Below are 14,700 nucleotides of genomic sequence, written 5' to 3'. Positions count from 1 at the left end.
CAGTAACACCAGGGGATGTGTGTGGGTGATGACTGGAGAGGTAACTGCTGGGAATGGGACATTATACAGTAACACCAGGGGATGTGTGTGGGTGATGACTGGAGAGGTGACTGCTGGGAATGGGACATTATACAGTAACACCAGGGGATGTGTCTGGGTGATGACTGGAGAGGTGACTGCTGGGAAGGGGACATTATACAGTAACACCAGGGGATGTCTCTGGGTGATGACTGGAGAGGTGACTGCTGGGAATGGGACATTATACAGTAACACCAGGGGATGTGTGTGGGTGATGACTGGAGAGGTGACTGCTTGGGAATGGGACGTTATACAGTAACACCAGGGGATGTGTCTGGGTGATGACTGGAGAGGTGACTACTGGGAATGAGACATTATACAGTAACACCAGGGGATGTCTCTGGGTGGTGACTGGAGAGGTGACTGCTGGGAATGGGACATTATACAGTAACACCAGGGATGTGTCTGGGTGATGACTGGAGAGGTGACTGCTGGGAATGGGACATTATACAGCTAACACCAGGGGATGTGTCTGGGGGATGACTGGAGAGGTAACTGCTGGGAATGGGACATTATACAGTAACACCAGGGGATGTGTGTGGGTGATGACTGGAGAGGTGACTGCTGGGAATGGGACATTATACAGTAACACCAGGGGATGTGTCTGGGTGATGACTGGAGAGGTGACTGCTGGGAAGGGGACATTATACAGTAACACCAGGGGATGTCTCTGGGTGATGACTGGAGAGGTGACTGCTGGGAATGGGACATTATACAGTAACACCAGGGGATGTGTGTGGGTGATGACTGGAGAGGTGACTGCTTGGGAATGGGACGTTATACAGTAACACCAGGGGATGTGTCTGGGTGATGACTGGAGAGGTGACTACTGGGAATGAGACATTATACAGTAACACCAGGGGATGTCTCTGGGTGGTGACTGGAGAGGTGACTGCTGGGAATGGGACATTATACAGTAACACCAGGGATGTGTCTGGGTGATGACTGGAGAGGTGACTGCTGGGAATGGGACATTATACAGCTAACACCAGGGGATGTGTCTGGTTGATGACTGGAGAAGTGACTGCTGGGAATGGGACATTATACAGTAACACCGGGGATGTGTCTGGGTGATGACTGGAGAGGTGACTGCTGGGAATGGGACATTATACAGTAACACCAGGGGATGTGTCTGGGTGATGACTGGAGAGGTGACTGCTGGGAATGGGACATTATACAGTAACACCAGGGGATGTGTCTGGTTGATGACTGGAGAGGTGACTGCTGGGAATGGGACATTATACAGTAACACCAGGGGATGTGTCTGGGTGATGACTGTATCATTGTGTGTGTCAGGTTCCTATAAGGTGTCAGGATGTCACTGTCTATGTCTCCATGCAGGAGGGGGAGTATATAGAGGAACACGGGTCTGTACAAGGACGTGATGATGGAGAATCACCGGCCCCTCACATCACTGGGTAAGAGGAGACTATCTTGTATTTGCTAGGGGGTCAGGTATGGGGGCCCCCTATATACACATACCTGATAATCACATATATTCAATGTACTCAGTCACTGTGTGTCTCCCACAGATGGACTCAGTAACAGAAATACTCCAGAGAGATGTCCCCGTCCTCTTTATTCACAGGATTGTACAGAGGAGAATCACAGGATCCCACAGGAGCATCAGGTAGAGAATCTGTGTCTGTTTTATGTAATTAAATTATATTGTGTAATCTCCATTATTGTAAAGAAACATAACTAATTTGTTTTTATTGTTTAATGGATTAATAAGGTTGATGTTCTGACTGATATAAAGGCAAAAGATATAGAGGGAGAAGAAGAGACGTATATGAGGGGTGATCAGCAGTGTAAGGAAGAGGAAATCCCTACAGGTATCAGCACTGGTGAGTAATAAACACTTATTACAGAATAGAGTCGCATATTCCTCTTGTTCAGACACTACAGCAATCTCTAATCTTACACCCTCCTCTGTCAGTACAAGCTAATGAGGTAAATGTAATCAACCCTTACTAGACTCCTATTCCCCTAATCCTATCATGTCACTGTGTGTTACCAGCCAGAAGATCTGACCAGTCACCTCACCACACTCTCTGGTGTATCTCATACATCAGGAGCCATCAGCCCCTATTACACTCCTGCTCTCCTCCTCCACATCATGTCACTGTGTGTTACCAGACCAGAGATCTGACCAGTCTCCTCCACTATCACACAGCTCATCTTGTTCCCTTTCTTCCCCAGATATAATCACATGGACATAGACCATTATTTATGTAACGTCCACTATGTGTCGTTTTACACACACCATTATATCCATGTTATTCTCACCCATTGTATTACATCACACACACCCTTATATCCATGTTATTCTCATCCATTGTATTACATCACACACACCCTTATATCCATGTTATTCTCACCCATTGTATTACATCACACACACCCTTATATCCATGTTATTCTCACCCATTGTATTACATCACACACACCCTTATATCCATGTTATTCTCACCCATTGTAGTACATCACACACCCTTATATCCATGTTATTCTCACCCATTGTATTACATCACACACCCTTATATCCATGTTATTCTCACCCATTGTATTACATCACACACCCTTATATCCATGTTATTCTCACCCATTGTATTACATCACACACACCCTTATATCCATGTTATCCTCACCCATTGTATTACATCACACACCATTATATCCATGTTATTCTCACCCATTGTATTACATCACACACACCCTTATATCCATGTTATCCTCACCCATTGTATTACATCACACACCATTATATCCATGTTATTCTCACCCATTGTATTACATCACACACACCCTTATATCCATGTTATTCTCACCCATTGTATTACATAACACACACCCTTATATCCATGTTATTCTCACCCATTGTATTACATCACACACCCTTATATCCATGTTATTCTCACCCATTGTATTACATCACACACACCCTTATATCCATGTTATCCTCACCCATTGTATTACATCACACACCATTATATCCATGTTATTCTCACCCATTGTATTACATCACACACACCCTTATATCCATGTTATTCTCACCCATTGTATTACATCACACACCCTTATATCCATGTTATTCTCACCCATTGTATTACATCACACACACCCTTATATCCATGTTATCCTCACCCATTGTATTACATCACACACCATTATATCCATGTTATTCTCACCCATTGTATTACATCACACACACCCTTATATCCATGTTATTCTCACCCATTGTATTACATCACACACCCTTATATCCATGTTATTCTCACCCATTGTATTACATCACACACACCCTTATATCCATGTTATTCTCACCCATTGTATTACATCACACACACCCTTATATCCATGTTATTCTCTCCTATTGTATTACATCACACACCCTTATATCCATGTTATTCTCACCCATTGTATTATATCACACACACCCTTATATCCATGTTATTCTCACCCATTGTATTACATCACACACACCCTTATATCCATGTTATTCTCACCCATTGTATTACATCACACACCCTTATATCCATGTTATTCTCACCCATTGTATTACATCACACACACCCTTATATCCATGTTATCCTCACCCATTGTATTACATCACACACCATTATATCCATGTTATTCTCACCCATTGTATTACATCACACACACCCTTATATCCATGTTATTCTCACCCATTGTATTACATCACACACCCTTATATCCATGTTATTCTCACCCATTGTATTACATCACACACACCCTTATATCCATGTTATCCTCACCCATTGTATTACATCACACACCATTATATCCATGTTATTCTCACCCATTGTATTACATCACACACACCCTTATATCCATGTTATTCTCACCCATTGTATTACATCACACACCCTTATATCCATGTTATTCTCACCCATTGTATTACATCACACACACCCTTATATCCATGTTATTCTCACCCATTGTATTACATCACACACACCATTATATCCATGTTATTCTCACCCATTGTATTACATCACACACACCCTTATATCCATGTTATCCTCACCCATTGTATTACATCACACACACCCTTATATCCATGTTATTCTCACCCATTGTATTACATCACACACACCCTTATATCCATGTTATTCTCACCCATTGTATTACATCACACACACCCTTATATCCATGTTATTCTCACCCATTGTATTACATCACACACCCTTATATCCATGTTATTCTCACCCATTGTATTACATCACACACACCCTTATATCCATGTTATTCTCACCCATTGTATTACATCACACACACCCTTATATCCATGTTATTCTCACCCATTGTATTACATCACACACCCTTATATCCATGTTATTCTCACCCATTGTATTACATCACACACACCCTTATATCCATGTTATTCTCACCCATTGTATTACATCATACACACCCTTATATCCATGTTATTCTCACCCATTGTATTACATCACACACCCTTATATCCATGTTATTCTCACCCATTGTATTACATCACACACACCCTTATATCCATGTTATTCTCACCCATTGTATTACATCACACACACCCTTATATCCATGTTATTCTCACCCATTGTATTACATCACACACACCCTTATATCCATGTTATTCTCACCCATTGTATTACATCACACACACCCTTATATCCATGTTATTCTCACCCATTGTATTACATCACACACCCTTATATCCATGTTATTCTCACCCATTGTATTACATCACACACACCCTTATATCCATGTTATCCTCACCCATTGTATTACATCACACACCCTTATATCCATGTTATCCTCACCCATTGTATTACATCACACATACCCTTATATCCATGTTATTCTCACCCATTGTATTACATCACACACACCCTTATATCCATGTTATTCTCACCCAGTGTATTACATCACACACACCCTTATATCCATGTTATTCTCACCCATTGTATTACATCATACACACCCTTATATCCATGTTATCCTCACCCATTGTATTACATCACACATACCCTTATATCCATGTTATTCTCACCCATTGTATTACATCACACACACCCTTATATCCATGTTATTCTCACCCATTGTATTACATCACACACACCCTTATATCCATGTTATTCTCACCCATTGTATTACATCACACACACCATTATATCCATGTTATTCTCACCCATTGTATTACATCACACACCCTTATATCCATGTTATTCTCACCCATTGTATTACATCACACACACCCTTATATCCAATGTTACAATGTTATTCTCACCCATTGTATTACATCACACACACCCTTATATCCATGTTATTCTCACCCATTGTATTACATCACACACACCCTTATATCCATGTTATTCTCACCCATTGTATTACATCACACACACCCTTATATCCATGTTATTCTCACCCATTGTATTACATCACACACCCTTATATCCATGTTATCCTCACCCATTGTATTACATCACACACCCTTATATCCATGTTATTCTCACCCATTGTATTACATCACACACACCCTTATATCCATGTTATTCTCACCCATTGTATTACATCACACATACCCTTATATCCATGTTATCCTCACCCATTGTATTACATCACACATACCCTTATATCCATGTTATCCTCACCCATTGTATTACATCACACACACCCTTATATCCATGTTATCCTCACCCATTGTATTACATCACACACCCTTATATCCATGTTATTCTCACCCATTGTATTACATCACACACACCCTTATATCCATGTTATCCTCACCCATTGTATTACATCACACACCCTTATATCCATGTTATCCTCACCCATTGTATTACATCACACACACCCTTATATCCATGTTATTCTCACCCATTGTATTACATCACACACACCCTTATATCCATGTTATTCTCACCCATTGTATTACATCACACACACCCTTATATCCATGTTATTCTCACCCATTGTATTACATCACACACCCTTATATCCATGTTATTCTCACCCATTGTATTACATCACACACCCTTATATCCATGTTATTCTCACCCATTGTATTACATCACACACACCCTTATATCCATGTTATTCTCACCCATTGTATTACATCACACACACCCTTATATCCGTGTTATCCTCACCCATTGTATTATATCACACACACCCTTATATCCATGTTATTCTCACCCATTGTATTACATCACACACCCTTATATCCATGTTATTCTCACCCATTGTATTACATCACACACTCTTATATCCATGTTATTCTCACCCATTGTATTACATCACACACACCCTTATATCCATGTTATTCTCACCCATTGTATTACATCACACACCCTTATATCCATGTTATCCTCACCCATTGTATTACATCACACACACCCTTATATCCATGTTATCCTCACCCATTGTATTACATCACACACCCTTATATCCATGTTATTCTCACCCATTGTATTACATCACACACACCCTTATATCCATGTTATCCTCACCCATTGTATTACATTACACACACACTTATATCCATGTTATCCTCACCCATTGTATTACATCACACACACCCTTATATCCATGTTATCCTCACCCATTGTATTATATCACACACCCTTATATCCATGTTATTCTCTCCCATTGTATTACATCACACACCCTTATATCCATGTTATTCTCACCCATTGTATTACATCACACACACCCTTATATCCATGTTATTCTCACCCATTGTATTACATCACACACACCCTTATATCCATGTTATTCTCACCCATTGTATTACATCACACACACCCTTATATCCATGTTATTCTCACCCATTGTATTACATCACACATACCCTTATATCCATGTTATTCTCACCCATTGTATTACATCACACACACCCTTATATCCATGTTATTCTCACCCATTGTATTACATCACACACCCTTATATCCATGTTATTCTCACCCATTGTATTACATCACACACCCTTATATCCATGTTATTCTCACCCATTGTATTACATCACACACCCTTATATCCATGTTATCCTCACCCATTGTATTACATCACACACTCCCTTATATCCATGTTATTCTCACCCATTGTATTACATCACACACCCTTATATCCATGTTATCCTCACCCATTGTATTACATTACACACACCCTTATATCCATGTTATCCTCACCCATTGTATTACATCACACACACCCTTATATCCATGTTATCCTCACCCATTGTATTACATCACACACACCCTTATATCCATGTTATTCTCACCCATTGTATTACATCACACACCCTTATATCCATGTTATTCTCACCCATTGTATTACATCACACACCCTTATATCCATGTTATCCTCACCCATTGTATTACATCACACACACCCTAATATCCATGTTATCCTCACCCATTGTATTACATCACACACCCTTATATCCATGTTATTCTCACCCATTGTATTACATCACACACACCCTTATATCCATGTTATTCTCACCCATTGTATTACATCACACACCCTTATATCCATGTTATTCTCACCCATTGTATTACATCACACACCCTTATATCCATGTTATTCTCACCCATTGTATTACATCACACACCCTTATATCCATGTTATTCTCACCCATTGTATTACATCACACACCCTTATATCCATGTTATTCTCACCCATTGTATTACATCACACACACCCTTATATCCATGTTATTCTCACCCATTGTATTACATCACACACCCTTATATCCATGTTATTCTCACCCATTGTATTACATCACACACACCCTTATATCCATGTTATTCTCACCCATTGTATTACATCACACACCCTTATATCCATGTTATTCTCACCCATTGTATTACATCACACACCCTTATATCCATGTTATTCTCACCCATTGTATTACATCACACACACCCTTATATCCATGTTATCCTCACCCATTGTATTACATCACACACACCCTTATATCCATGTTATCCTCACCCATTGTATTACATCACACACACCCTTATATCCATGTTATTCTCACCCATTGTATTACATCACACACACCCTTATATCCATGTTATTCTCACCCATTGTATTACATCACACACACCCTTATATCCATGTTATTCTCACCCATTGTATTACATCACACACCCTTATATCCATGTTATTCTCACCCATTGTATTACATCATACACACCCTTATATCCATGTTATTCTCAGCCATTGTATTACATCACACACACCCTTATATCCATGTTATCCTCACCCATTCTATTACATCACACACACCCTTATATCCATGTTATTCTCACCCATTGGTTTTATTTGACTGCAAATATACAACAAGTAAAGTGATTGTGACTACAATCATTGTGTCAGTCTATTGATTTATTATTAAGGTACAATACACATTGTGGTATAGATTAGGGATATTATAACTAATCATTATATTTTTCTCCCTTAAAATGTTATGTCTCACAACTGCATTTTCCTACACTGTGAGGCCTGCAAGGATTTCCTGGGCTGTTCTCCTCTTTTCCCTGGTTGCGCTGAGTCCCTGGCACTTGCAGGCTATAACAGCTGTACCTGACTGGGCTGGTCTCCTTCTCTTTTCCCTGGTTGCGCTGAGTCCCTGGCACTTGCAGGCTATGACAGCTGTACATGACTGGACTGTTCTCTTTTCCCTGGTTGCGCTGAGTCTCTGGCACTTGCAGGCTATGACAGCTGTACATGACTGGACTGTTCATCTCCTCTTTTCCCTGGTTGCACTGAGTCCCTGGCACTTGCAGGCCATGACAGCTGTACATGACAGGGTTGTCGTCCTCCTCTTTTCCCTGGTTGCGCTGAGTCCCTGGCACTTGCAGGCTATGACAGCTGTACCTGACTGGGCTGTTCTCCTCCTCTTTTCCCTGGTTGCACTGAGTTCCTGGCACTTGCAGGCCATGACAGCTGTACATGACTGGGTTGTCGTCCTCCTCTTTTCCCTGATTGTGCTGAGTCCCTGACACTTGCAGGCTATGACAGCTGTACCTGACTGGGCTAGTCTCCGTTCTAGTTTCCGTGACAGCCCTCCGGTGTCTACCTGATGTCTTAGTTGCAGAGACTCTCTCATCTGTCTCCCTCCTGGGGGTTGATGGCTCCTGTACACCTGAGGGAGTGCTGCACATCTCTTCTCCGGTTGCTCCAGCAGATGAGGTTTCTTTCTGGAAGAGGTTTGTGAAGGCTTTAAGGGTCCATTTTGACGGCTTCAGCTCACTGAGGAGTTTATAAATGGACTGTCAGTGCCAGCAGACCTGAGGTACTGTCCTCTCCTGGAGTTTCCTGGTGATGTAATGGGGGCTGTCTGTCACTCACTGCACCATGTTCTGGCTCTCCCTCCTCCCCTGAGTAGCCTTCACGGCAAGCATGGCTGAACAGTGTGGTTTTTGTTGGCACCTGCTGGACTCTGGAAACTCACCGTACTGCCTCCCTGCATTCTGCAATTGTCTCACCCCTTGTACCTCTCCTCAGCTTTCACCAGTTTCCATTGGACCCTGTACAGCTCCTGTTCATTTGGCTGTCCTCTCTCTTCAGTTGTCTGCTGCCTGTCCTCCCCTAGTCCTGATTTGGGGTGCATCCCCATTTCCCTGTACAGCTCTTTACCAGTAAGGACCTTTTATTTTGGGGTGCTGAATGTATTGTTTTCCCTTGGAAGCCCTCCCATAAGGTTTAGCTACCTCCTCTCACCTAAATGTGTTTTTGTCGGGATGATTGTAAGATATGTTTATATAGTGCACCTAAATCTAAGAAGGGATAGACGTTAGGCCAGGAAGTGCCTCCACCTCAATCTCTTCCTTCATCCACTCCTCTGGTTACAGTTGCTGATATGGATCACACTTGTGGGTGTCTCAATTTCGGCACACACTCACTGCTGACCTTCAGAAACATCCTTATGAATCTCCCCAATCATTGTTTGATTTGTCCCAATGGGTGGTGGCTGCGGAATCTAAACTGAATGATGACTATAAACTCCATGAATCTGCTCTTCATAATATTGACTTCCCTCACCAGGAGAATGTGTTCCTTAATGCGGAGGACCTTGAGAACTTTCAAAGGCGTAACAACCTCACACTTTGTGGCATCCCTGAGTCGGTAGACGCTTCAGGTGTGGAAAGCTATCTTCTATTCTTTCATTTTCTGGTTCCATCTCTATCTGATTCCTCCATCCATATTGAATGGGCTCGCTGGGCTCTGCACCCTAAACCTGCAGATGCTGACCCCCCACCCTTTCCTCTAGGGATGTCCTTTTGAAATTTCTCTCTTTGAGGACAAAGAACAGTATTGTTTCGTCCTTATGTCTTATTTTTATGTTTTCCAAGATTTGGCCCTTAGAACTATTGCTAAACGTCATGATCTTTGGGATGTTACTAGGGTCCTGAGAGAACATGGCTACCGTTATCGCTGCGGCTTTCCTTTGCGTTTGCTTGTGGATGTCGGTGGCCACTAGGTTACAGTCCATTATCCTAGAGAAGGTAGAGATACTGACCCTGTGCTCCAGACCGGCCCTCCTCACAGATGGATGACTCCTGACTATCTTTATATTTGATTGTTCCACATTTTAGATTTCTATATATTGCTCTTTTCTTTGGGGTCCATGGGGTCCACAGCCATTACATTGGGGTATATGGATTCATCCAGGCACCAAACAGTTAATTCAAGCTCTCGGCTCCCAGGATGCCCCAGGTCCTGCCCTATATACCCCGCCGCTGGTCACAGGGTGTCAGTTCTGTTTGGTGTGAGAAGGCTCCGCACTAGCAGTGGGACTGTTGTCCCGAAGATAAGTTGTTTTTTTCTCATTCAGCAGGCGGCACGTGTTTTGCTGTTAAGTGGCAACAGAGCCACATGTATAATACTCGGTAATGCCGGTACACATACACGCTTGTCGTCCGGTACTGCGCCCGGTGCCCTCCAATTACCTTTCCCAGTCAGGAAAGGAATAAATATATAGCATCTGCGGCAGCACTCAGGGCGACTTGAAAGACCGATATACTGTATATATAGAGCTATATAGATAATTATACATCCTTAATACATTAGTATTTTGTACATGTTTTTATTAGCACTGAGGAATTATTTCTGCCTATTTATCTTGTGTAAATAGAAATGGCGGCCTCATAAAGACGTATAGCCTAAATGCTGAGGTGAGGGATAGATCTATCACCCTTTGCCTATAACCTGGGAACCGGATGAAAGTTCCCCCTTGGGCATTATCTAGGGCTGGCCGGCTCCTGTGCTAGTAAGAAGACTTAGAGTCCTAGGGGTCTGCTCCATTTAGTAAGGTTTATTGCTCTAATATGGCAAACTCCCTTTGTTTCCTTTATTTGCCTATATTTTGTGTATGAGTGTGACCGGTATCAGCCCAAAGTGTTCCGCATGATGTACTAAGCACAAATCTATGGGAATAGGGGTGAGATAAAAAATGATTAATGATGTCTTTGCTGTGGGATACTTGGATAACTATTTTATTTCTACCAGATGGACACAATACAAGGAAGACCTCGGAGGGGCATCACGTTTTGTCTCCAGATTTTAAATTAGAAGATAACCCCACAGAAGGATCTCCAGAAAAAAACCGCATTTCCCCAAATATACATCCACCTCTTCTTAGTGCAGATATATCATCTGATCCCTCTATTCTTGAGGAATGTACTTCTGGTAACTCACATATTGCTGCACATAGTACTGATCATAGCGGTGATACAGTCACTTCTGAGTGTGGGAAATGTTTTACTCCCAAATCAGCTCTTGTTAGACACAAGAGAAGTCACAGAGGTGAGAGGCCATTTCCATGTACTGAGTGTGGGAAATGTTGTACACGGAATTCAGAGCTTGTTAGACATCAGAGACGTCACACAGGTGAGAAACCATTTCCATGTTCTGAGTGTGGGAAATGCTTTTCAGATAAGTCATCTCTTGTTAAACATCAGAGAATTCACACAGGTGAGAAACCATTTCCATGTTCTGAGTGTGGGAAATACTTTTCAGATAAGTCATCTCTTGTTAAACATCAGAGAATTCACACAGGTGTGAAACCATTTCCATGTTCTGAGTGTGGGAAATGTTTTCCAAGCAAAGCTGCTGCTGTTATACATCAGAGAAGTCACACAGGTGAAAGGCCATTTCCATGTTCTGAGTGTGGGAAATGTTTTGCAAAGAAATCAGATTGTGTTATACATGAGAGGATACACAGAGGTGAGAGGCCATATCCATGTTCTGAGTGTGGGAAATGTTTTACACGGAATTCAGAGCTTGTTAGACATCAGAGAAGTCACACAGGTGAGAATCCATTTCCATGTTCTGAGTGTGGGAGATGTTTTACTCTGAAATCACATCTTGTTACACATCAGAGAAGTCACACAGGTGAGAAACCATTTCCATGTTCTGAGTGTGGGAAATGTTTTACTCTGAAATCACATCTTGTTACACATCAGAGAAGTCATACAGGCGAGAAGCCATTTCCATGTGCTGAGTGTGGGAAATGTTTTACTCTGAAATCACATCTTGTTAGACATCAGAGAAGTCACACAGGTGAGAAACCATTTCCATGTTCTGAGTGTGGGAAATGTTTTGCAAAGAAATCAGATTGTCTTATACATGAGAGGATACACAGAGGTGAGAATCCATATCCATGTTCTGAGTGTGGGAAATGTTTTACACGGAATTCAGAGCTCGTTATACATCAGAGACGTCACACAGATGTGAAACCTTTTCCATGTTCTGAATGTGGGAAATGCTTTTCAGTTAAGTCAGGTCTTGTTAAACATCAGAGACTTCACACAGGTGAGAAACCATTTCCATGCTCTGAGTGTGGCAAATGCTTTTCAGATAAGTCAACTCTTGTTAAACATCAGAGAATTCACACAGGTGTGAAACCATTTCCATGCTCTGAGTGTGGGAAATGTTTTACAAGGAAATCGGGTTTTGTTATACATAAGAGAAGTCACACAGGTGAGAAACCATTTCCATGCTCTGAGTGTGGGAAATGTTTTATAAGGAAATCGCAGCTTGTTGCACATCAGAGACATCACACAGGTGAGAAACAATTTCCATGCTCTGAGTGTGGGAAATGGTTTACACATAAATCAGCTCTTGTTGCACATCAGAGAAGTCACACAGGTGAGAAACCATTTCCATGTTCTGAATAGGGATGGACATGAGGAGCTTGGTGTCGAATGATTGCCAGGCTTCTGACATCAAATCATGTGATACGATAGCTACTAGCTATCACATCATAACCATGCAATGGTATAACCATTGGTGGTTAAACCATGCGTAGAAAAATACAGCACTGCAATAGGCACCGAAAATACCACTTTAGGGTGTTTTCCGCTAAATTCATATTGTCACAAACCTCTCTCATCAATGGAAAGAGGACTTCAATCAGATTGGGAACATTGATGGTTGGTAACCATCGGTTTCTGATATCCATTCCTAGTTCTGAGTGTGGGAAGCATTTTATACAGAAACCACCTCTTGTTACACCAGAGAACTCATACGGCATGTAACTGGTTTATCACCTCTAAGTATGAGAAATTGTACCCTAGTAATAGTGTGGTTATACTGTGGTGTTACAAGACAAGTCTGTCATCACTGTATACATGAAGTTTTTAAATATATATATATTCATATGTGTATCCATGCTTATGGGGTATGATAGGATTTTAAACAGTATGCAGTGGTAATGCGATCGCACGATGCTAATAGCATATTAGCATCACACACCATGGTTTCATGCTGACGACGCAAGATGGCGTCATTCAATATTCATTTTAAGATCTGGTCTCAGCCAATCATCTGTCTTTGACAGTGAGCAGAAGCTTATCGCCATCTCTATACAAGGTGAGATTGTGTGTGGTTATAGTGTTACAGCTCATCATTCTACCACTGGTGGGTGACATACAGACCTAGGTCACAGCACTAGTGTGTGGTTATAGTGTTACCGCTCATCATTCTACCGCTGCTGGGTGACATACAGACCTAGGGCACAGCACTAGTGTGTGGTTATAGTGTTACCGCTCATCATTCTACCGCTGCTGGGTGACATACAGACCTAGGACACAGCACTAGTGTGTGGTTACAGTGTTACAGCTCATCATTCTACCACTGGTGGGTGACATACAGACCTAGGTCACAGCACTAGTGTGTGGTTATAGTGTTACAGCTCATCATCCTACCACTGCTGGGTGACATACAGACCTAGGACACAGCACTAGTGTGTGATTATAGTGTTACAGCTCATCATTCTACCACTGCTGGGTGACATACAGACCTAGGACACAGCACTAGTGTGTGGTTATAGTGTTACAGCTCATCATTCTACCAATGCTGGGTGACATACAGACCTAGGACACAGCACTAGTGTGTAGTAACAGTGTTACAGCTCATCATTCTACCACTGCTGGGTGACATACAGACCTAGGACACAGTACAAGTGTGTGGTTATAGTGTTACAGCTCATCATCCTACCACTGCTGGGTGACATACAGACCTAGGACACAGCACTAGTGCGTGGTTATAGTGTTACAGCTCATCATTCTACCACTGCTGGGTGACATACAGACCTAGGACACAGCACTA

The 14,700-nt window shown here is 41.8% G+C and overlaps 1 protein-coding gene across 1 annotated transcript in view; it reads left to right on the top strand.

Moving 5' to 3' along the window:
* Positions 1-13,715, top strand: part of LOC148512027 (uncharacterized) — a 38,698-nt gene extending 24,983 nt beyond the window's left edge. Inside the window, exons 4-7 of the mRNA XM_088482352.1 lie at positions 1,420-1,496; positions 1,611-1,708; positions 1,814-1,925; positions 11,599-13,715. Of these exons, the coding sequence (XP_088338478.1) occupies positions 1,463-1,496; positions 1,611-1,708; positions 1,814-1,925; positions 11,599-13,268 (1,914 nt within the window). The 5' untranslated portion in view covers positions 1,420-1,462 and the 3' untranslated portion in view covers positions 13,269-13,715. The remainder of the gene's footprint in view (positions 1-1,419; positions 1,497-1,610; positions 1,709-1,813; positions 1,926-11,598) is intronic.
* The last annotated feature ends 985 nt before the right edge of the window (positions 13,716-14,700 follow it).

This window comes from Taudactylus pleione, unplaced genomic scaffold, assembly GCF_031769625.1.
Source record: "Taudactylus pleione unplaced genomic scaffold, aTauple2 ptg000285l, whole genome shotgun sequence".
Lineage (NCBI taxonomy): Eukaryota > Metazoa > Chordata > Amphibia > Anura > Myobatrachidae > Taudactylus > Taudactylus pleione.
Note: the sequence above shows the minus strand (reverse complement) of the source record. Positions and strands in the feature narration are given on the sequence as shown.